This window comes from Panthera leo, chromosome B4 (genome assembly GCF_018350215.1).
Source record: "Panthera leo isolate Ple1 chromosome B4, P.leo_Ple1_pat1.1, whole genome shotgun sequence".
NCBI lineage: Eukaryota > Metazoa > Chordata > Mammalia > Carnivora > Felidae > Panthera > Panthera leo.
In genome coordinates this window covers 25,297,291-25,319,894 of record NC_056685.1, presented here as the reverse complement: position 1 = coordinate 25,319,894, position 22,604 = coordinate 25,297,291, and the positions used below count along the sequence as shown (strand labels likewise).

At 36.3% G+C, this 22,604-nt stretch overlaps 1 protein-coding gene across 7 annotated transcripts in view; it reads left to right on the top strand.

Moving 5' to 3' along the window:
• The window catches only part of ODAD2 (outer dynein arm docking complex subunit 2), a 201,735-nt gene that overhangs the window by 14,728 nt on the left and 164,403 nt on the right, over positions 1–22,604 (top strand). For all 7 annotated transcript variants that reach the window (XM_042945195.1, XM_042945196.1, XM_042945197.1 and 4 more), the window contains 4 exons: positions 946–1,062; positions 14,265–14,467; positions 15,804–15,902; positions 20,084–20,228. In XM_042945195.1, coding sequence (XP_042801129.1) covers positions 946–1,062; positions 14,265–14,467; positions 15,804–15,902; positions 20,084–20,228 — 564 coding nt within the window. The remainder of the gene's footprint in view (positions 1–945; positions 1,063–14,264; positions 14,468–15,803; positions 15,903–20,083; positions 20,229–22,604) is intronic.

Here is a 22,604-nt window from a genome sequence, read left to right as displayed (position 1 = left end):
CTGATGTGCCTTGTTCGTGCTTTTTTTCTCAGCATGATGCTTAGCTTATGTCTGCACAGAGGAGGGAGACAGCCTAAACATGATTGTACTTTTGGTTCGTCTTGATACTTTAAGTGAAATTTCCAATTAGGCAATAAGAGGTAACAGAAGGAATGATTTTCTTTGACTTTCTAGAGTGGGGCAAGGAGACTTGGTCTCTAGCAAAGGCTGTTGACCTACATACAACTTTATTTGATATGGAAATCTAAGTATTCCTGTCTATTAAAAAAATGAGAGATAAGGAACATGAAACTATTCAGTAATTACAGAAAAATGCAGAACACACTAGAGTTATATGTATATGCGTGATGTTTATGGATATGTAACACACTACAGTTTTTTATGTATACGTTTGGTTAAGGGAGAACCAAATTTTTTCTATTAGGGTAGGAAAAAAAGGGAAATGATCAAAGGAAAGACAAAAAGAAAGAGGTACAGAGACAAAGAGTGGAGGGATGGACTGATACATAGAGATTAGAATTCTAGAAAATATAAGCCTATAGCAACCGTGTCACACAGAACAAGAGCAAGGGTGTGACAAATAGAAACAAGCTTTTCTGTGCTGACATTCTAATCTTGGGGCCTTTTATGACTTCGCCAGAGGCTCTTGAAGTCATATTGCTTTTTTACATTTGAGAGGTACAGAGGGAAAGAAATTTTGATTCTTTGCTGACCAGCAGAGTGCCCTACATGCATATAGGAGGTAGTCAGTAAAAGCATGCTGAATGAATGAATGGATGGATGGATAACTGTAAGAGAGAAAGATTTTGCCTATATTTCTTATGTATAAAGACTACCACATGGGTCCTTTAGAGAGGAAAACGATATGTGGGCTTGGGTTGTGATGTATTGATCAGGCTCAGTTGCTATTACATTAATAACAGCATCAAACTTTTTCTCCCAAAGGGCAAAACAGACAATGAGGGGGAAATTAATTATGAGAGAAAAGGTGAAATTTATAAAGACCTTGTCACATTTTTAAAAGAAAAATCAGCAAAATTTTCAGAAAATATGTCTAAACAGGTAAGTTTATAGACTCTTAAAATTTCATAGCATAGTGTTACTTGACTCAACTTTCTAATGAGAGTGATTCTGCCTATATTTGGACTTTGCTTCTATTTTCAGTGTTTTTCACAATATAACATAAAATACGAAATAAGTGTAGTACTTTGAGAAAGTTTCTGATTCAGGTAACAGGTGTAAAATATTTCAGATTGCTTTCTAAATAGCACTCTTCATCTTCCCTTTTGAATTAATAACACTAAGAACAAAGGAGTCAGCCCTGTTAACGAAGCCCAGATGTTTTGATTATTTTTATCCTTTCTCAACATCCCATGATTACTACCGAATTGGATTGCCTTAATAAGTGTCACCTGCATATGCATAAGAACTGTGCTTCCTTTGTGTCTTTTGTGGTTTTTGAAATAGTGTTGCACAAAGAAATGAGTTAATAGAGTTATTTCATGAAGTAAAATCTTGATTGAAGCTGATGTAGGCAAGAAACAATATGCAAGAAATACTAATGAAACACACTTAAACTCCAGGCTGATTCCCAAGAGGTCAATTCCACAAATCCCACAAGAGATAACTTATCGGGCCCATTGTTTCCCTTCTGACCCTGCCACTTCCGGAGGACTGTTTTCTTACTGCACTGCTGCTACTCTTGTCCCGAAACTTCTCTTTGTCATCATCCTGCAAAGGCTTTTTATTGCCTGGTGTTTGAGCACCTGATTTCCTGGACTCCAGTTTTTCCTTTGTTGTTATTGTCGCAAAATAACTATACAAAGCATAAAATTTGCCGTTTTCACCACTTGAGTGGTATCACTGAGTGGTGTTAATTACATTCCTAATGTGCAACCATTACCACTGTCTACTTCCAAATCTTTTTCATCATCTCAGACTAAAACTCTGTTCCCTTTATGTAGTGACTTCCCCTTTTGCCTCCCCCAGCTCCTAGTAACCTCTCTACTTTCTGTCCCTAGACATTTGCCTTTTCTAGATATTTCAGATAAATGGAATCACACAATATTTGTCCTTTGGTATTTGGCTTAATTCATTCAGCATAATGTTTTCAGGGTCCATCCATGCTGTAGCCTTTGCCAGAACTTCATTCCTTTCTATGACCGAATAATACTCCATTTTTATATTATGCCACAATTTATTCATTCATTCATCTGTTGATGGACACTTGGGTTGTTTCCACTTTTTTGACTATTGTGAACAATGCTATAAATACTGGTGTGCAAGTATCTGAGTCCCTATTTCAGTTTTGGAGAGTATATACCTAGGAGTGAGATTTCTGGGTCATATGGTAATTCTATGTCTTAACTTTTAGAGGAACTGCCAAACTGTTTCCACCTAGACCGAACCATTTTATGTTTTTACCTGCAATGTACAAGGATTCTGGTTTCTCCACATTCTCACCAATACTTACTATTTTCTGTGTGTGGATTTGTATGTGCATTTATTGTAGACAACCTAATTATGAAGTGTGGTATTTCATTGTGGTTTAGATTTGCATTTACCTAGTGATGAGTGATGTTGAGCATATTTTCATGTGATTATTGGCCATTTGTGTATCTTTTTTTTTTAAAGAAATGTCTATTCAGTTCCTTTGTCCATTAAAAAAATGTTTTGTGTTGTTGAGTTGTAGGAATTCATTATATATTGTGGATATTAACCCCTTATCAGATCTAATATTTGCAAATATTTTCCCCCATTCTGTGGGCTGTCTTTTCATTCATCTTGACAGTATCCTTTGATACACAAACATTTTTTATTTTGATAAAGTCCAACGAATACATTTTTTGTTGCCTGTATTTTTGGTATTGTACTTAGGAAACCATTGCCAAATTCAAGGTCATGAAGATAGCTATGCCCCTCTTTTCTTCTAGGAATTTCATGGTTTTAGCTTTTAAATTTAGGCCTTTGATTCATTTTGAGTAAAGTTTTGTATATGGTGTAAGTAAGATAAGGATGCAATTTTATTCTTTTGCATGTGGATTCCTAGTATTATCTGAGGAAGAGATTGTTCTTTCCCCCACTGAATGGGCTTGGTATCCTTTTGAAGATCAGTTTACCATAGATGTAGGCGTTTATTTTTGGATTCTCAATTCTATTCTATCTTGTTTATCCTTATACAAGTCCTATACTATTTTGATTACTATATCTTTGTAGTAGTTTTGAAATTGAGAAGTAATGAGTCCTCAAACTTTGTTCTTGCTTTTCAAAACTATTTTAGCTGTTTGGGCTCCCTTGACTTTTTATCTGAATTTTAGGTTTGGTTTTACCATTTCTGCAAAAAAAAAAAAATAGCATTGGGATTTCTAAGGGATTGTATTGAATTTATAGATTGCTCTGTATAGCATTGTCATCTTAATATTCTTCCAATCAATGGACACGGGGTGTTTTTCCATTTGTTTTTATCTCCTTTAATTTTTTTTCAGCAGTGTTTTATATTTTTCAGGGTCAAGTCTTTGTCTTCTTTGTTAAATTTATTTCTGAGCATTTTATTCTTTCCTGATGCTATTATAAATGATATTGTTTCCTTAATTTCCTTTTTGATTGTTTCCTGCTACTATAGAGAAATAGAACTGATTTTTTTCATAGAACATGCAGGCGTGTACACAGGGTGGAGAGGGGCAGAAGGAGAGAGAAAATCTTAGGCAGGCTGCATGCCCAGCGTGGAGCATGATGCAGGGTTGATCTCACAACTGTGAGATCATAACCTGAGCCAAAATCGAGAGTTGGATGCTTAACCGACTGAGCCATCCAGATACCCCACTAGAACTGATTTTTGAGGGTTGAAATCAGTTCTGACTTTTGAATATGAATTTCAAAATCGAATCCTACAACTTTACTGAATTCATTTATTAATTCAGTTTTTAAAAATTTTTTTAACGTTTATTTATTATTGAGAGAGAGAGAGAGAGAGCATGAACAGGGGAGGGGCAGAGAGAGGGGGAGACTCCAGGCTCCGAGCTATCAGCACAGGGCCCTACGCAGGGCTCGAACTCACAAACTGCAAGATCATGACCTGAGCTGAAGTCAGTCGTTCAACCAACTGAGCCACCCAGGCGCCCCCATTAATTCAGTTTTAAAAAAAATCTTTTGGTCTTTCTACATATATGATCATGTCATCTGCAGAGAGAGTTTTACTTCTTCCTTTTCAATTTGGATGTAATTTCTTTTTCTTGCCTCATTACTATAGCTAGACCTTTTAGGACTGTCGAATAGAAGCAGTGAAAGGTACCTCCTTGCCTTATTCCCGGTATTAGGGGAAAGGCTTTTAGGCTTTTAGGCTTTTGCCATTGAATGTGATGTTAGCTGTGAGCTTTTCATAGATGGCCTTTATTGTGTTGAAGAAGTTCCCTTCCCTTTAGTTTTCCTTTTGTTGGTGTATCCCATCATTTTGGTGGAGCTTCCTAAGCAAAACAGGCACATTAGAGGGAAAAAATTGAGGGTTAGTGTGTGAAAATATCTTTATTTTTCTGTCCGTTATTGTTTCTGTAACGATAGTTCAAAAATAATTTTTACTTAGAATTTTTAAGGCAATTTTTCCTATGTGGCCTGTTTTAGCCTTTCCCATCTATCAAAGCCTTTAGGATCTTTTCTTATTCCTGATGTTCTGTAATTTTCATGATGATATGGTTGGTGCTGGTGTTGTTTGTTTTTCATCAATGGTGACATATGTCCTTCAGAACTAGAAAAATACTTTTTTTTCTAATCATTCTAATCATTCCTTCCTCTCTGTTCTCTGCTCTCTTTTTGAAACTTACTAGTTGTTTGTTGGGACTCTGAGATCTTCTGATTTTATTTTCTGTCACCCACTTTCTGTAAATATACTTTTACTTTATCTTCAAGACGTTGTGCATGTCTTTACAATTTAAACTCTCATATTTTTAACATTTTGTTTTCAGGCGCTTATCTGTACAGATCATATGCTTTTATTTCTCTTGGAAAATGTGGGAATAAAACAGCAAGATCAAACGGTAGTTGTATGTTTAACTTTTTAAACGATTTGTAAACTGCTTTCCAAAGTGGTTGTAATATTTTACATACACACCAGCAGTGTATGGAGAGTTCCAGTTCTTCTGCTTATTCGTCAATAATTGGTCACGGGCACCTGGATGGCTCACTTGGTTAAATGTCCAGGTCTTGATTTCAGCTCAGGTTGCTCTCAGGGTCATGAGATGGAGCCCTGTGTCAGGCTCTCTAAAAAAAGAGAGATTCTCTCTCTCCTTCTGCTCCACCCTGGCTCACATGTGTTCGTTCTCTCTCTCTCTCTCTCTCTCTTTTTCTCAAAAAAAAAAAAAAAAATAGGTAAGGTCAAACCTCTAATTTTAGACATTCTAATAGGTGCGTGTACTGGTATCTCCCTGAGTTTTCATTTACGTTTCTTGAATGCATTCTTTCATATGCTTATTTGCCATTCATCTATCTATCATATGTGATGAAGTGTCTATTCAGATTTTTTTGCCCAGTTTTTTATTGGGTTGTTTGATTTCTTACTCAGTTGTGAGAGATCTTTATATATATTCTTGGCTTACATATTCTATCAGATATATGACTTGTAAATATTTCCTCCGGGTCCATGGCTTATTTCATTCTCCAACCATTGCTTCTAAAGAGCAAATGTCTTCAATTTTTATGAAGTTTAACTTGTTAATTTTTTCTTCATAGTGTTGTATCTGATAAAGCTTTGCCAAACCCAGTGTCACAAAAATTTTTTCCAATGTTTCCTTTCTGGAAGTATTCAAATGTTAGGTTTTACATTCAGGCCTTTGTAATTTACTTCTTGTACATGATATGAGGTGCGGATCAAAGTCCTTTTTTTTCTTTTGAATGTAAATATCTAGTTGTTTCAGCACCATTTGTTGAAAAAAAAACCATCCTTTCTCCATTGAATTACCTTTATATCTTTATCAAAATTCAGTTGTCCGTTTGTGTGAGCGTATTTTTGTTCCACTGATCTGTTTGTCTGTTTTTATACAAGTACTAAACTGTGTTGATCACTGTAGCTTTATAGTAAGTCTTGGAGTCAGGTAGTGTAAATCTTCCAGTGTTGCTCTTTTTCAAACTTGTGTGGCTATTTTACATCTTTTGCAAGTCCATTGGAATGTTGGGATCAGCTTATTGAATTCTTCATAAAAACACTGAAAGAATTATGGTTGAGATTGTGATAAATCTGTAGATCACTTTCGAAAGAGCTGATGTCTTAACAATATTGAAGTTTCCAGTCCATGAATATAGTAGGTCTCTCCATTTAGTTAGATATTCTTTAATTTTTCTCGGCAATATTTTGTAACTTTCAGTGCATAGTCCTTACACATCTCTTGTGAAACCTACCTGTAAGCATTTCATATTTTGGGGGTGTTACAAAAGAAAACCACAAGCCCGAAGTGGCATCACTTAGGCCAAGTCAACCACCTAACAGATATATTATTATATATCCTAAAATATGTGTTACTATTATTATAGTATTTATACCTAAATAACTACAATTTCAACCAACCAGTAATGTACCCTGCAACCAGTCAACTGGAATTTCCTGGTCAATACCAGGAAATTTACTGATTTACCCCTTCTTCTCCTCTTAAGAGGGCAACCTTGCCTAAACAATGTATTCCTTGATAGTCAAGTCCCTTTTTTAAAATGTTCTTTCAGCCTTTAAAAACTTTTCTTTTGTTTACTTCAGTGGAGCATCACTCTAATTACCAGATGGGATGCTGCTGGATTCATGAATCCGTTAATAAAGCGAGTTAGATCTTCACACTTACTCATTGAGTTTTTATTTCACAAGGGCTATGGTTAATGGTAGTTTTAAATTTTCAATTTGTGATTATATGTTGCCACTCAAAATACACTTGGTTTTTATATATTGATTTTATATTCTGAAACACTTATTAGTTCTAGTGTCTGGTTTGTACATCCCGGGGAGTTTCTATAGAGGATCATATGATCTGTATATAAAGATCATTCTGCCTCTTCCTTTCCAATCTCAGTGCCTTTTTTTCTTTCCTTAATGCCCTAGCTGGAGCCTCCAATATAGAATTATATAGAAAAGGTCTTTTGTTCCTAGTGGTAAAGGGATAGCTTTCAGTTGCTACTATGTATAATGTTAGCTGTAGCTTTTCCACATACTAAATTTATAAGGTTGAAGAAGTTCCCTTCTATTTCAAATTGTTAAGAACTTTTATTAGGAATAGATGTTGGATTTTATCAAATGATTACCTTTTGAGATAATCATGGTTTTTTTTCCTTTTTTAGTTTGTTAATGTAGTAAATTACATTGATATGAGTTTTCAAAAAATAAACTAACCTTATATTTCTAGGATGTAGTATCTCTATTTATATATGATTGGATCTAACTTGCTAAGATTTTCAGTTTCACATCTATATTTATAAGGTTGTTGGTGTGTCATTTTCTTTAATACCTTTGGTTTTGGTTATCAAAGTGATACTGGCCTTATAGAATGAGTTGGGAAGTTTTATCTCCTCTGCAATTTCTGTAAGAGTTTGTGTAGAATTGTTATTATTTCTTAAATATTTGGTACGGAAGCCATCAGGGTCTGGAGTGTTCCATGTAAAGTAAGTTTTTTAAAAAGAGATTCAATGTCTTTAATAGTCATAGGGCCATGCAGGTTATCTATTTCTTTCTGAGGGAGTTTTGGTAGATTGTCTTTATTTTATTTAAAAAAATTTTCCACTGGTGTAAAGTATACATAGCTTTTGCTATTTTAACCATTTTATTTTTATTTTGAGTAATCTCTACCCCCAGTGCAGGGCTTGAACTTACAGCCCCAAGATCAAGAGCCACATGCTCTACCAACAGCCAGCCACATGCCCCGGTAGATTGTCTTTATAGGAATTTTTCCATTTCATCTAAGTTGTCAAATTTATTGGCATAAACTTGTTCAAAGTTACTCTTTCATTGGGGTGCCTGGGTGGCTCAGTCGGTTAAATGTCTGACTTCGGCTCAGGTCATGATCTCACGGTTCGTGGGTTCAAGCCCCACGTCAGGTTCTGTGCTGACAGCTAGGAGCCTGGAGCCTGTTTCAGATTCTGTGTCTCCCCCTCTCTCTCTGCCCCTTCCCCACTTGCACTCTGTCTCTCTCTGTCTCAAAAATAAGTAAGCATTAAAAAATTTTTTAAAGTTATTCTTTTATTAATCTTTTAATGTCTGTAGAATATGTAGCTATTGTTATCTCTCTCATTCCTGATAGTGGTCATTGGTGTTTTATTTTTTCTTGATCTGTCTGGATAGAGGTGTATTGATTTTCACAGTTTCCTCAGAGACTTAGCTTTTAGTTTCATTGATTTTTCTCTATTTTTTTTTCTACTTTGGTATTTATTATTTCTTCTTTTCTTTTTACTTTGTGGATTATATCATGTGGTTTTGGTGGTAAGTTCTTCCATATTCTTATTGATATTCTATCAGTTGTCAAGAGAGGTTTTGAAGTGTTTCAACTATAACTGGGGATTTGTCTAATTTTTCTTTTAGTTCTGTTTTTTTTTTTATTTGAAACTCTGTATGTGCATTTAAGATTGCTATTTTCTCCCTCTCTCTCCTTGGTTGTTTTTCTTTTTCTGAAGTCTACTTAATCTGATAATTTTATACCACTCCTGCTTTCTTTTGACTAATATTTGCATGTTCTATCTTTCCCCTCCTTTTACTTTCAAGCTACTTATATTTATATTATTATATTTGAAGTGAGTTTCTTCTTTTTTTTAAGTTTTTATTTATTCATTTTGAGAGAGAAAGAGAGCACAGGAGGGACAGAGAGAGGGAGAGAGAGAGAATCCCAAACAGGCCCCACACTGTCAGCATAGAGTCCCATGTGGAGCTTAAACTCACAAACCAGGAGATCATGACCCAGCCAAAACCAAGAGTCAGACACTTAACCAACTGAACCACCTGATGTGAGTTTCTTTTAAATAGCATATAATTGAGTCATTTTAAAAAAATTTTTTTTCACGTTTATTTATTTTTGAGACAGAGACAGAGCATGAACAGGGGAAGAGCAAAGAGAGAGAGAGACACAGAATCTGAAACGGGCTCCAGGCTCTGAGCTGTCAGCATAGAGCCCGACGAGGGGCTCGAACTCACGGACCGTGAGATCATGACCTGAGCCGAAGTCGGACGCTTAACCGACTGAGCCACCCAGGCGCCCCATAATTGAGTCATTTTAAGAAGAAATTTGTGAAGCTTTCTATTGGTGTATCTACTGATGTGTTTAGATCATTTACATTTAATATTGATATGTTATGGCTTACACTTGCCAGTTAACTTTTGTTTTCTGTTCTTCTATTTTTCATTTGTTTTCTTTTTCCAGTTTCTATGGATTACTTGAACATTTTTTAGAATTCTATTTTGATTTATCTGCAGTTTTTAGTGTATCTCTTTGCATAGATTTTGTGTGTGTGTGGAGTTACTCTAGGTATTGTACAATATTATACATACATAATTAATAATTATCTATTGTTTGACATCATAACAGTTTGAGTGAAACATAGAAACCATGTCTCCTTCAAACAATAATTGTATATGCCTCAATCCTTGCAACTCCTGGTATGTCACAAAAAGAAAAGCTGTCGACATATTCTTCCTTTACAAATTTACTCTATGAGAATATGTCATTTCTCTTTCAACATAAACTTCTTACAAAAGCTGTAATAACTATTACACTGATGTGACTGAAAAAATAAATACAACTTTAGTAAAAAATTAAACCATATTTTCTTTTAAGTCCCTTTACCCTCTCTAATTTCTAATTGTCTCTTTCTTCTGCATACATTGATAACTATATGAGACAATGTTATATTTTTGTTTCAACCATCAAACTTCATTTAGAAAACTCAAGAGCTGAATGAAAGTCTTTTGTATTTACCCACACTTTTATTCTTTTCCATTGTTCTTTTCTGATATTGCAATGTTTTCTTCTTTTATCACAGTCTTTCTGTTTAAAAACTTATTACCCTTTTAAGGTAAATTTGTTGATGACAGATTCTCTTCGTTTTTCCTTCATCCACAAATTGTTTTCGTGTTTCTTTCACCCAAGAACTTCTTGACATCCCCTTCATTTCTAAAGTATACTTACCCTGGATATAGTATCAGGCTGACAATTCTTTACTTTCAGTGCTTAAAAAAATGTTGTTTTAATTCCTTCTGTCTTCCCTGGTTGCTTTTGAGAAATCTGTTATTATTTTAATTGTTTTTCTCTTATAAGTAAAATATTGTTTCTCTCTCAACTGCTGTTAAGAATTTTCCTTGTCTTTAGTTTGTGAAGTTTGATTATTATGTGTCTTGGCATGGATTTCTTTGAGTTTTTCTTGAGTTTGTTTAGCGTTTTTTCAACTTTTTGAATCGTAGATTTATGTCTTTTTCCAACTTAGGGAAAATTCAAATCATGTTAGAATACATTTTTAGTCTACCCTCTTCCTCCTCTTTTTCTGTTATTCTGAGGACATGAATTTTGGAATTTTTGTTTTGGTCTCACAGATCTTGAAGCTCTATTCATTTTTGTTTCCAATCAATTTTCTCTTTGTTATTCAGATTGGGTAATTTCTGTTGATCTATCTTCAACTTCATGGATTCTCCCCCTCTGTCCTCTCCATCCTGTTGCTAGGCCTATCCACTGAGTTTGTATTTTGTTTTGTAAATTTAAGCTTCAAAATTTATTTTTGGTTCTTCTTCATATCTTCCATTTACTTGTTGAGACTTTCTAGTTATTTGTTTCAAGTCTTTGTAATTGCTGCTGAAGCCTTTTTATGATGGCTGCTTTAAATTCTCATCAGATATTCCAACATTTGCTTTCTCTCAGTATAAGCATCTTTGCATCATCCTTTCACATTCAGTTCTTGATCTCCCTGGTTCTTGGTATGATGAGTGATATTTTTATTGTCTTGGACATTTGGGGCATTATGTTGTGAAATTCCAGATTTTATTTAAATCTTTTGTTTTAATGAGCCTTCACTGGCACATCCTGCAAAGTCTGAGTCCTTCACTTAGTTTCCGTTGACAACTCTTGTGGTATGGGGTGCTTCGTTACCATTGGACAGGGGTGGAAGTTCAGTCCCCACGAGGCTTCTGCTGACCCTACCCTGGCTGGGAGGGAAAGAGTGCCTTCTTATATGCTTCTCATGGGGCCTCCATGTAACCCATGGGAAGTGAGCCCATTGGGGCCTGGAACTGGTGATTTTATTGCATCTTTTGAGATAATCACATGATTAGCCTTTTGTCTGCTGATGACCATTACATTGATGTTTGAGTACTGAATTAGTTGACATTCAATCCTGGGATAAATCCCACTTGGTCATTATGTCTTACCATTGCTGGGTGAAATTTGATAATATTTTATTGAGGACATTTGCATCTATAATCAAGAAGGATATGGGTAGTGTGGCCTCAGAAACTAAATTGGGAAATATTCACTTATTTTTCATCTTTCTGGAATTCTTCATATAAATTGGATATTATTTCTTTCTTAAATGTTTGATAGAATTTGACAGTGAATCCATCTGTACCTGGCTTTGTTGGAATGCTTTTATATTGAGGATCTTATTTCTTTAATAGATATATAACTATTCAGATTTTTTTCTTGTTGAGCTTTGGCAGTTTGTGTATTTCACTGAATTTGTACATTTGATACAACTTATCTGTTTTATTGACATTGAGTACATTCCATTATTATTCTTTAATGTCTAGGGGATCTTTTGTGATGATACCTCTTTCATTTCTAATATTAGTCATATATGTCTTCTCTCTTTTTATTCTTGATAGTCAGGAAAGAAGGGATTGATTTTGATCATTTGAAAGAACAGCTATTTGTTTCATTGATTTTCTTTATTTTTAGCTGCTTCCCTTTTTATTTCTACTCTTTATGATTTTTTTTCCTTCTGATTTTTTTATGCTTAATTTGCTCTTCTTATTTAATTTCTTAATTTGGAAGCTTAACCATTGATTTGAGACCTTTATTTTTTCTATAAGGTTTTATTCTGTAAATTTCTTTATAAGCACTACGTAAACTGCATCCCATAGATTTTGATATGTTTTCATGCAAATTAATATATCTGAAGCTTTTCCAGGTATTTTTCTTTTACTGATTTCTAGTTTAATTCCATTGTTTTGAGAGAAGATCTTTTGTATGATTTTAGGTTTTTTTTTTTTTAACTTTGTGGATGTTTGTTTTATGGCCCAGAAAGTGGTCAGTTTTGGTGATTCTTTTTTGTGTGTGCATTTAAGAAAAATATGTGTTTTTCTGCTGCTGTTGGGTACTGTGTTCTCTGTCAATTTTATCAGTTTGGTTTGTACTATTGCTCAGGTCTTCTATATTATTAATTTTTATGTGCTTATTTTGTTGATTACTGACTAAGGAGTTTTGAAGTCTCGTAATTGTGGATTTATCTATATTTTTCTTTTTAGTTACATTTTTGTTTTATGTATTTCGAAGTTCTGTTGTTTGGTGAATACACAATTAGAGCTGTGTTGACTCTTTGTTATTATGTATCTTCCTCTGGTCTGATGATATTTGTTTTGAAGTCTACTTTGTTTGATTTTTAATATAGACATTCCTGCATTTTTTGATTACTGTTTGCATGGAAAGTGGGTTTTTTATACCACAAATAGTTGGTTTTCCTTTTTCATCCAATCTGATTTCTTTTAATTGAAGTTTTTCTTTTAATTTTTTTAATGTTTATTCTTAGAGAAAGACAGAGCTTGAGCAGGGGAGGGGAAGAGCGAGAGAGGGACACAGGCTCCAGGCTCTGAGCTGTCAACACAGAGCCCAACTCAGGGCTTGAACTCATGAGCCATGAGATCATGACCTAAGCCGAAGTCAGATGCTTAACCCACTGAGCCACCCAGGCTTCCCTGATTGAAGTTTTAAAATCATTTTTATTTGATGTAACTAGTGATAGAGTTGAATTTAAACTTACTCTCTTGGGGCACCTAGGTAGCTCAGTCAGTTAAGCATCTGATTCTTGATTTTGACTCAGGTCATGACCTCACAGTTCATGAGAGAGAGCCCTGAGTTGGGCTCCATGCTGGATGTGGAGCCTGGTTAAGATCCTGTCTCTCTCTGCCCTTTCTCCTGCTCCCCTCTCTAACAAAAGAGTTACTTTTTTGCTGGTTGTTTTTTATCTGTCCCATTTGTTCTTTGTTCTTTTTTCTTCTTTTTCTGCCCTTTTTGTACTAATTGAGCTTTTAGAAATTATTCTGTTTTATTTATGCTATTAGTTTGTCAGTTATACTTCTTAAAAGTTTCATGGTTGCTGCTCTAGGGCGTATAATATATGTCTCTCATTTATCATGTCCACCTTTAAATAGTATCTTACCTTTCCACAAATAGTTTAAGAACCTTGCCACAGCATACCTTGAATGCTTCTCCCTACCCTTGGCACTATTGTTCTACATTTTACTTTTGCGTGCTATAACCCCTCAACACATTGATACTATTTTTGCATTAGAGAGTCAATTATATTTTGGAATGATTAAAAATAATACAAATGGTCTTTTATATTGATTTTTACCATTTCTTTGTGTAAATGTTGTATGATAGTCTTCCTGGCATGATATTCCTTTTGAATAAAGAACTTCATTAATATTTCTCTAGCGCAAGCCTTCTGGCAGTGAATTCTCTGTTTTTTGTTCATCTGTAAAAGTCTTTATTTTGCCTTTATTTTGAAACCTTTATTTTTGTCTCTGTTTAGAATTTTGATTTCGCAGTTCCTTGGATTTTTTTTTTTTTTTTTTTTTTTTTTTGGACTTTAAAGGTATCATTCTCTTTTCTTCTGGCTTGCACTGTTTCTGATAGGTCTCTTTTAATTGTTGTGTTTCTCCCTCTGTCTGTCATGTGACTTTTGTCTCTGGCTCCCTGCAAGATATTCTCTTTATCTGTAGTTTCAGTAGTTTGTACATGATGTGTCCCAGTCACTATAGCATTTGAGTTTACATTTTTTGACAGTGGCGAGGAGTGAGTAGGTCAAATGCAGCTATTGGATCTGTGTGTGCTACAGCAGGGGGTGAGTTTAGGAACATCCATTACTATCAGCCTAGCTCTGTTAGAGACCTCAGTCCTGAAGTGGCCCTCATCCAATGTGTGCCACTAAGCAACAGAAGTTAGATGCATCAGAGACTTGAAGTTACCACCAGTGTTAATTTTCAGATAGCACTAGATAATTCAGAAATGATATCATTATAAAAATTATTATTTTTTTAAATAAAGGAGAAGAGATTCAGCGACGAAAAGGAAAAGAAAGAACCAACTAATGAGCCACCTGAGAAGGAAGAAGCAGCCCCCGTTCAGAAAGCTATTACTGGTTCAGGCAAGAGAACACTGGAGAAGAACCAAATTAATTTTGGGAAGAGTCAAATGACCAAGAGATTAGAGCCAAGTTTAAGCTGGAAGGCTACCGTTCGTTTCAAAGAGTATGTGGAAATTTGCGTGATGGGTTTTCTGATACATCCTCAGTGACCACATTTGCCTAGTTTTTCACATAAGTTTATGTCATAGCAGGAAAGTACTAGAGTAGATATTTACATTCCCTCCGTAATGCAAGTGGATCCCTCCCTACCCGTCTTCATATACCAAGTAGAAGGATTTGATGTGAATAGGGTTTACATGTGGGCACCGGAAGGGAAGGGAAGGGAAGAACACAATTCACTCAGTAAGTCAGGGGAAATAACGCATGAAAAAGATGAGAAAACACATGGAGACATCTCAGGAGCAATGTGAACATAGTTGTAGGGACCTGATTAAGTAAGTGCTAGGAGCATTTAGGATGACTAAAATTATGTGGAGTTAATCAGGGAAATCTTGATAGAGATAATGTCTTGTCATTAACAGAACTTTAAGTAAATACTATAGAAAGGCTAGTAAATATTAACAAGCCTAAGTAAAGTAGACACTGGTTTGTTGAATGTCTGAAATATACAAAACTAGTTCCATTTTGGGCCATCTATAAAGAGGTGCCAGAGCACAGATTAAGGACCAGCGTTATGTAAATATCAGAGCAGTCAGAAGTGCCTAGAGCACTTTTTAAATTAGCAAATAGGCTTACAAGTTTCATGTCACCTGATTGGGCAGGGATTCTGAGGACCACTGGGTGATTGCATTTTGCCTACAAACCCAGAGAGCAGACGGAAGGAGTCCTGTGGAAAGAGGAGACACTCCTGCTCCTCTAATTCTCAATTTTGAGGTGTTTGGCCTTTGTGACTATTTGAGTCTGAAAATGACAAATACATGGGCTGCTCTGTTACCTGGAAGGTGAATTTTAAAAAAACTGCGTTGCCCACGGGCTTACGTTTTTCAATCAGGAAATTACCTAACAACAATTTAGTGAAAACTCACTATGTGCCAAGGACTGTGCTCAACCTGGGAATACCTGGAAAACCAGATATGGGCCCTGCTGTAGTGCTGGGTGTGGAAGATCAGAAAAGGCAGCTTTCAGCCAGGGCAGTAGGCACTGCTAGTAGAAGGCACAGAGGGCAGGGCCACCACAGTGATGGCAGCCTGTTCCTAGCACCTGTTCCTCACGAAAGGCCTATTGGACCACATGCTCCTCCACTACATAAAGTACATGGCTGTGCCTGAGAGACAGAAGGGACATCTCAGATGTCAGATGAGGCTGGAACTCATAGCCGTTTTCTGTATTAGGAGAACATCACTTGGGTGCATAAAAGTGATGGAATATTTGTATGTATTTCTATTTTTAATTTCCAATTAATCCGCATAAATTAATTTTAAAAGTTTGTGTGTTTTTAGGTACAGAAGCTTACTAAGAGACCCCCAAGAGGAGAAACACAGAAGAAGACCTGAAAGGTCAGGGCCACCCGTTAAACCCGGAAGAGCGCAGTTAGTTCGGTATGTGTCTATTAACATGATCTATTCTCCCACCACCCTCTTTGTTTATTTGTTTGATTTATTTGAGAGAGAAAGAGAGATGGGGCTTGACGAGGGAGGAGCAGAGAGAGAGAGGGAGAGAGAAGATCCTGAGCAGGCTCCGCACCGTCAGTGCAGAACCCGACATGGGACTTGAACTCATGAACCATGAGATGATGACCTGAGGCCAAACCAAGAGTCGGACACTTCACCACCTGAACCACTCAGGTGCTTCTCCAGTTTCTTTAGATGCAGGTTTATATTGTTGACTGAAACTTCTCTTTACTAACGTAAGGATTTAGTGCTATATAGCTTATAGGGCTATAACGCTAAAAAGCAGTGCTTTCTGCACTGCTTTAGCTCTGAGCTGTGCACAAAAGTTTTTGATATGTTGTATTTTCATTTTCATTCAGTTCAATGTGTTTTGTTGTTGTTGTTGTTTGTTTGTTTGTTTTGTTTTGTTGTAATTTCCTTTGAGACTCTCTTCTTTGAGCCAAGAGCATTATTTTGTTTCCAGGCACTTGGAGATTCTCCTGTTCTGTTGCTGTTACTGATGTTTTAGTTTGAGTCCACTGTGGTTAGTGATCATACTCTATATAATTTCAATTCTTTTAAATTTGTTGAGGTTCTGTGTGGTCAAGTTATCTTGGTATAAGTTCTTTGGGTGCTTAAAAGAATGTGTAACCTGCTGCTGTTGGGTGGAGTGTTCCATAAATGTGGAATAAATAATGTTTATTTGGTGTTGTTGATTTCTTCTATATCCTAGCTTATTTTCAGTCTAGTTCCATAAATTGATGAGAGAGAAGTATTGAAGTCTCCAACTATAATTGCAATTTTTCTGTTTCTCCTTTTAGTTCTGTTTTTGCTTTATGTATTTTGCAATTCTGTTACTTGGAAATACATATTTAGGATTATCATGACTCCATCTTTATGTAATTTCCTCTGTGTCCCTGGTCGGTTTTGCTCTGTTTTGTTTTGTTTTGTTTTTCTTTTTTGATGTCTACTTAATCTGATATTATATAGCCATTTCTGCTTTCTTTTGATTGTTTGCATGGTGCATTTTTCTTCCTTTTCTTTCAAACTATAACATATCATTATATTTGAAATTAGTTCCTTGTAGATGGCATTTGGTTGGTTCCCTTTTTTTTTTTCTTTTTTGTCCATTAAGTTAAACTCTGTCTTTTAAGGGATATTTAGATCATTTACCTTTAATGTCATTATTATGTTAGGGCTTAAGTTTGTCATTATGTATATTTTTTTCTGTTTGTTCTTTTTGATTTTTATTTTCTTGGTTTTCTTTCTCTCCCTCTAGTCTCTCTAACTCCCCCCTACTCTGTTCCATAAAAGTCTTTTTTAATTTATTCCATTTTGAAGCATGGTAAGAGAATGGGTAATTTTTAAACTGTAATAATTTTTGAGATTTTCTGAGTCTTAATTGTTGGATTAATTCTTCTGAATTCTTCCGGGTCTTATTTAAATCTTATGTTTTAGCAGGCCTCTGATACCACATTGGCGGGATAAGGTGTATGGTGCCTCCTCAGATTAGAAAAGGAATTGCAGGGTTCAAGTGGGCCCTCACTTGACACCTGGCGGGGGGGATGGGGGTTGGTGTAGGTGAGGGATCCTCATTATTTATGAGTGGTAGTGGAAGTTCAAGCTCTGCCTAGGCCTCTATGGATACCAGCTTGTCTGTGAAAGGCATGGGCCTTTTATTACATTGACATTGGGGTTTGGGATCAGTGGAAGTCCTGACTCCCTTTTAGGCCTTCTCTAACACCACCCAGCCTGGGGATTAGGGAGCTTTGCTGTAGCCTGATAAAGTTCTCTGGCCATTGCTAGCAGAAGTGGGGATAGGGCACAGTGTTTTCTGTGGTGTTGACAAGAATAAATCATTTGTTGCCTAAAAGTTTTCTGTTGTGTTAAGCTATTCCTTTTCTGTTCCTCTGACGAGAAAGAGCAGGCTTTCCTTAGGTGCTTGTTTTTAAATTTATTTCTGAGAGAGAGAGAGAGAGACAGAGAGAGAATGAGCAGGTGATGGACAGAGAAAGAGGGAGACACAGAATCCGAAGCAGGCTCCAGGCTCTGAGCTGTCAGAGCAGAGCCTGACACGGGGCTTGAACCCACGAGTTGTGAAGTCATGACCTGAGCTGAAGTCGGATGTGTAACCAACTGAGCCACCCAGGCGCCCCCTCTTTAGGTGCTTTTCTCCTCTGTGCCCACTGGTATTTCCACACCACTGTCTTCTCTAGTACCCTGTCTGGGATATGTGAGACAAAAAGAAATCCAAGGAACTCCTCACTGTGTTGCTTCTCAGGTCTCCAGGTCCCTAGATAGTCTTTCTTCTCCATTCTACCTGTCAGAGTTCTCTCCTGTTGGTTTTACATATGATATCAAGGATTTTTATGTACTTAGTGGGAGGAATAAGGAAAGGTATATCTACTTCATCTTTCCTGAAATGGATGTTTGCTCTAAAGCATTTCAATTTTAAATCAAATTTTAGTGAGTCCGAGAACTCCAGAGTGATAGATAAGGGTAAAGGGGTAGTGTATCCAAGCAACAACCATTAGTCAGCGATAAAAATGAGAACTTCTCTATCTCTTCTTGCTTAAGTGGGTACAATGATGTGGTAGAGAAGTATTTCTTATGGTCGAGTTCATAGCTCAATGAAACATTGAGGTTTGCTTCTTTTTACCTCCTGAATGTACAGCTGCTGTGGGACAGGACAGGACAGGAAGGGAATCTCATAAAAGGGGAAAGCCATATAAAGTTATATGTCAAAGGATTCATCACTGGAAAAAGAGAACAACTTTCCTTTGGGGTATTGATTTTTTTTTAACATGATTTGAGAGTGATTGCGTAAATCACCTGCTCTTAACTCCAGGAGTTTGTTAAGCTAAAACATTTAGAGATTCCCGAGAGAATATAGGTTTATTTAGTATATGTTTATATCTGGGACCTTTGAGTTAAATTTACCTTGGTTCTTAAGTCAGCCTTGTCTACCATATTTTGCTCTGTAACCAACCTAGGTTTCTGGACATTTGTTAGACCAGAGAATACATTAAATTAAAACTCAGCTCATGCGACTTGTTGAATTGGAACAGACGCTTCAGTTCAGGATTTCATTCCACTGTGGCCCAGAGAACAACTCTCTGCGCCACAACACCTTTGAGAAATTAAAAGAATTATAGAATCTTAATAAAACTTGAAAGTTACTACTACTATGAAATTACTAGTAGTATGCTTTCTACTGTGCTTCAAAACAGGTGAGAAAAGACATTTATAGAAGAGAGCACATGAGGGTTGGAGGGAAGAGAGGATGGAGATAAACAGAAAATGAGAATTAGATATGGTCGTGAAAGCTTGAGTGAACTAGCTGGTGACCATGACCTTGAGGTTAAGTTGGAAGCTTCTAGAGCAGTGAGGAAAAAGTGTACTTTCTTCCATAAGGGAGACACTCTCCCTGTGAGGCATTTGCAGCACTGCCCGATTAAACTTCCTATGATAATAGAAATGGTTTATATCTGAGCTACCTGGTATAGTAGTCACCAGCCACATGTGATTGTTGAGTGCTTGAAATGTGGCTTCTACAACTGAAGAACTAATTTTTTTTTAATTTTTTTTAACGTTTATTTTTTGAGAGAGGGAGACAGAGCACGAGCCGGGGAGGCGCAGAGAGAGAGGGAGACACAGAATCCAAAGCAGGCTCCAGGCTCTGAGCTGTCAGCACAGAGCCCAACACGGGGCTTGAACTCACAAACCATGAGATAATGAACCTGAGCTGAAGGACGCTTAACCAACTGAGTCACCCAGGCACCCCTGAAGAACTAAATTTTTAATTGTATTCTATTTCAATTCAATAAAGACATTTAAATAAATATAAACATATAAATAACCACAAGTTATTTAAATACTGTGACTGGTGGCTATCTTTTTGTACAGCACAGCCATAGGACATATACTAATTCCCTGTTCATTTCTATTTTCTTAAAACAGCATGCAATTATTCATCTCCTCACTTAGATCTTAACAAAGATCAAGAACTGAGAAGGTGTTAGATCTTCTAGAACTCGTTGCTTAAGTTCGTATTGCTGAAAGAGTAACGATTATAACCAATTCCATGTTGTAGCATAAATATGTTATGTGGTGATTGTTATTGTTCTTAGTAAGAGTAATGAGAAGATTGAGGAAATCATTAGTGAGAGCTCCTCAGAGAGTGAGGAAGGTGAAGAACCACTTGATCGTCAGGAAGCAAATGCAGATTTGCCATCAGAATATTGGCAAATTCAGAAGCTGGTGAAATATTTAAAGGTAAGACAGACCTTTTGTATTGTGTTTACAATGATTATTTTAATTCCTTTCCCAAAAAGGTATATTCTGCTTCCACATTTATTGTATGTTTCTTTCAAATAAGGGTAGTAAAAATCCCTGTTATTATTTAAGTGTGCACAGGGGAAGGTCTTACTACCCTGAGGATAGTAAGGTTACTTCTCACAGAGCAGCCAGGCTGCCTGGTACCAGCCCTCTCCCCTGGGCCACAGTAACCAGCAGGTATTATGACTTGCCATCCTTTTACAATTTGTGGTATGGTGTGGTGGCAAGAGCATGGAGTTTTGAAGTTGTACTACAAATAAATTTTAGGCCGTGTCACTTAGCAGTGTGGCTTTTGGTTATAGTTTTGAGCCTTATTTTTCTTAACCCATGGAATAAAATTAATACCTGTCCTGTAAGATAACTTTAGCATTGGAAATACATATTTGAAAGATGCAGCATAGTGTTTGGTACATTGTAGTTGCTTAAAATATGTATTGGTCCATTTCCATTACTCTCAACATATGTGAAAACATGTTACATAATAATGGTCTATATAATGTATTTAAGACTTGAATGGGGGCAGGGCAAGACAAATGATTTGCCAAAACCCAGATTAATGTTAATAGATCGTTGATATTGATAATGTCTAGGTAGGCCATGTCTAAAGCTGTAGTTCAGAAGCACTTGTAAAAATAACATTTTTACTTAGCTCTTAGTTTCCTCTAGCTTCCTAGGTCTTTGATCAGATGAACCAAGGGCATTTGCCAGTGGCTTTGCATATGTAAAGATGTGTATGTGACTCCCAAATTACTTAAGGATACTTTCCTGGTGCCTTTGAGGTCCTTCCAAGCTGACAGGTAAAATAGTTTATGTGAACATTTTTGTGAATTCGACAAAAGTCTTCTGCATGGACACAAGATTGTAGCTGAAAAAGTTCTTTTTGCAAGAAAAATATGCCCCTTTTCTTAGCATGGCCCCAGCTGCAATTCCCTGCATTTCTCAGAAAAAAAATTTCTATGTTTTCCTGAATCCTGAATCCCAAGGAAACTTAGTCAAGAAATTGGGAAATTGGGAAAAAGTATTCTAATTCTCCATTGCAACATAGATTTCAATGGCCAAACTGGAATCTGGGCAAGCAGATGAAATTTTCATCATTAAAAAAGGATATGAGCTTCTGTGAAGCAAACCTTAATGCCCACCTTGGCTATGCTTTTGAAAGCCTCCTAACAATTTGACCAATGTCAATGCAAAATGCAAGATGCATTTGACCAATGCCAATGCAAAATGCAATGCAAAATGAAGAATTTGTTGTGTGTGTCTGGTGTATTTGTCGTGAAACAAAAATCAAGACTATTGGAATAGACAGTTAATGCTTTGTTTTAAAACTTAATTTAAGAATAATATCTTATAAATAGTAAATATTTTTACATCATCTTTCAATATTTAAAATGACTTCCATTTGGCATTTATTTGTGGTAATGTCTCCCTCTTTTAGTGTTATCAGCTATCAGGTGGAGATCATTTTTACATGTTACTGTAGTAGATATACTTTGTTTTTTTTAATGTTTATTTAGTTAATTTTTGAGAGGGGGGAGGGGCAGCGAAAGAGGGAGAGAGAGAATCCCAAGCACAGAGCCCAATGTGGGGCTCAATCTCACAAACCGTGAGATCGGACCTGAACTGAAACCAAGAGTCGACGCTTAATTGACTGAGCCACCCAGGCACCCCTGGTTTGGGTATTTTTTTAACAGAAAAACCTCTGAAATTTTTAGTATCTCTATCACAAAAAGTGACTTACTGTTTATTATTATGGAAATTCTTCACCATTATGGTCATCATTAATACCTAAAAACATATAAGTAAAATTTGGGGAAAAAACATGGAATAACTTACTATTTTAAGAATTCCACAGAATTGGGAGGGTATTTTGATTTCTTATTCTCTGATCTTGAATATTCATGTCTCTGTCGGGAATTTAGAAACCCTATCTGGAGCACAGGCTGGAGTTCAAACTCCATGGTCGTGCACAACCCCTTGGCAGGCGTCTTTGTACACAAACCATGCAGTCAACACAGTGGCCCCACTGAGCACACATAGCACCAACGTCCAGACTCAGGAGACCTTCCTGATCCTTTACTGAACCATGGATCTTCCCATGATCTCTCCTGTCTTCATAAAGCACATGTCACTCTGGGGGAAAAATGGCATCAGAGAACTTTGCCACCCCACACTTAAGTAGCTTGAGCCAGATGGACATTGTGGCTTGGACATACCTTTTTGGAAGGAGATTGGAAGAGCCCTGGTGTTTTTCCAAAGAATTCTTTTCTATTAACTTTATTTCCTTAGTTAAAGGAAATAAAGACTCAACAGGGA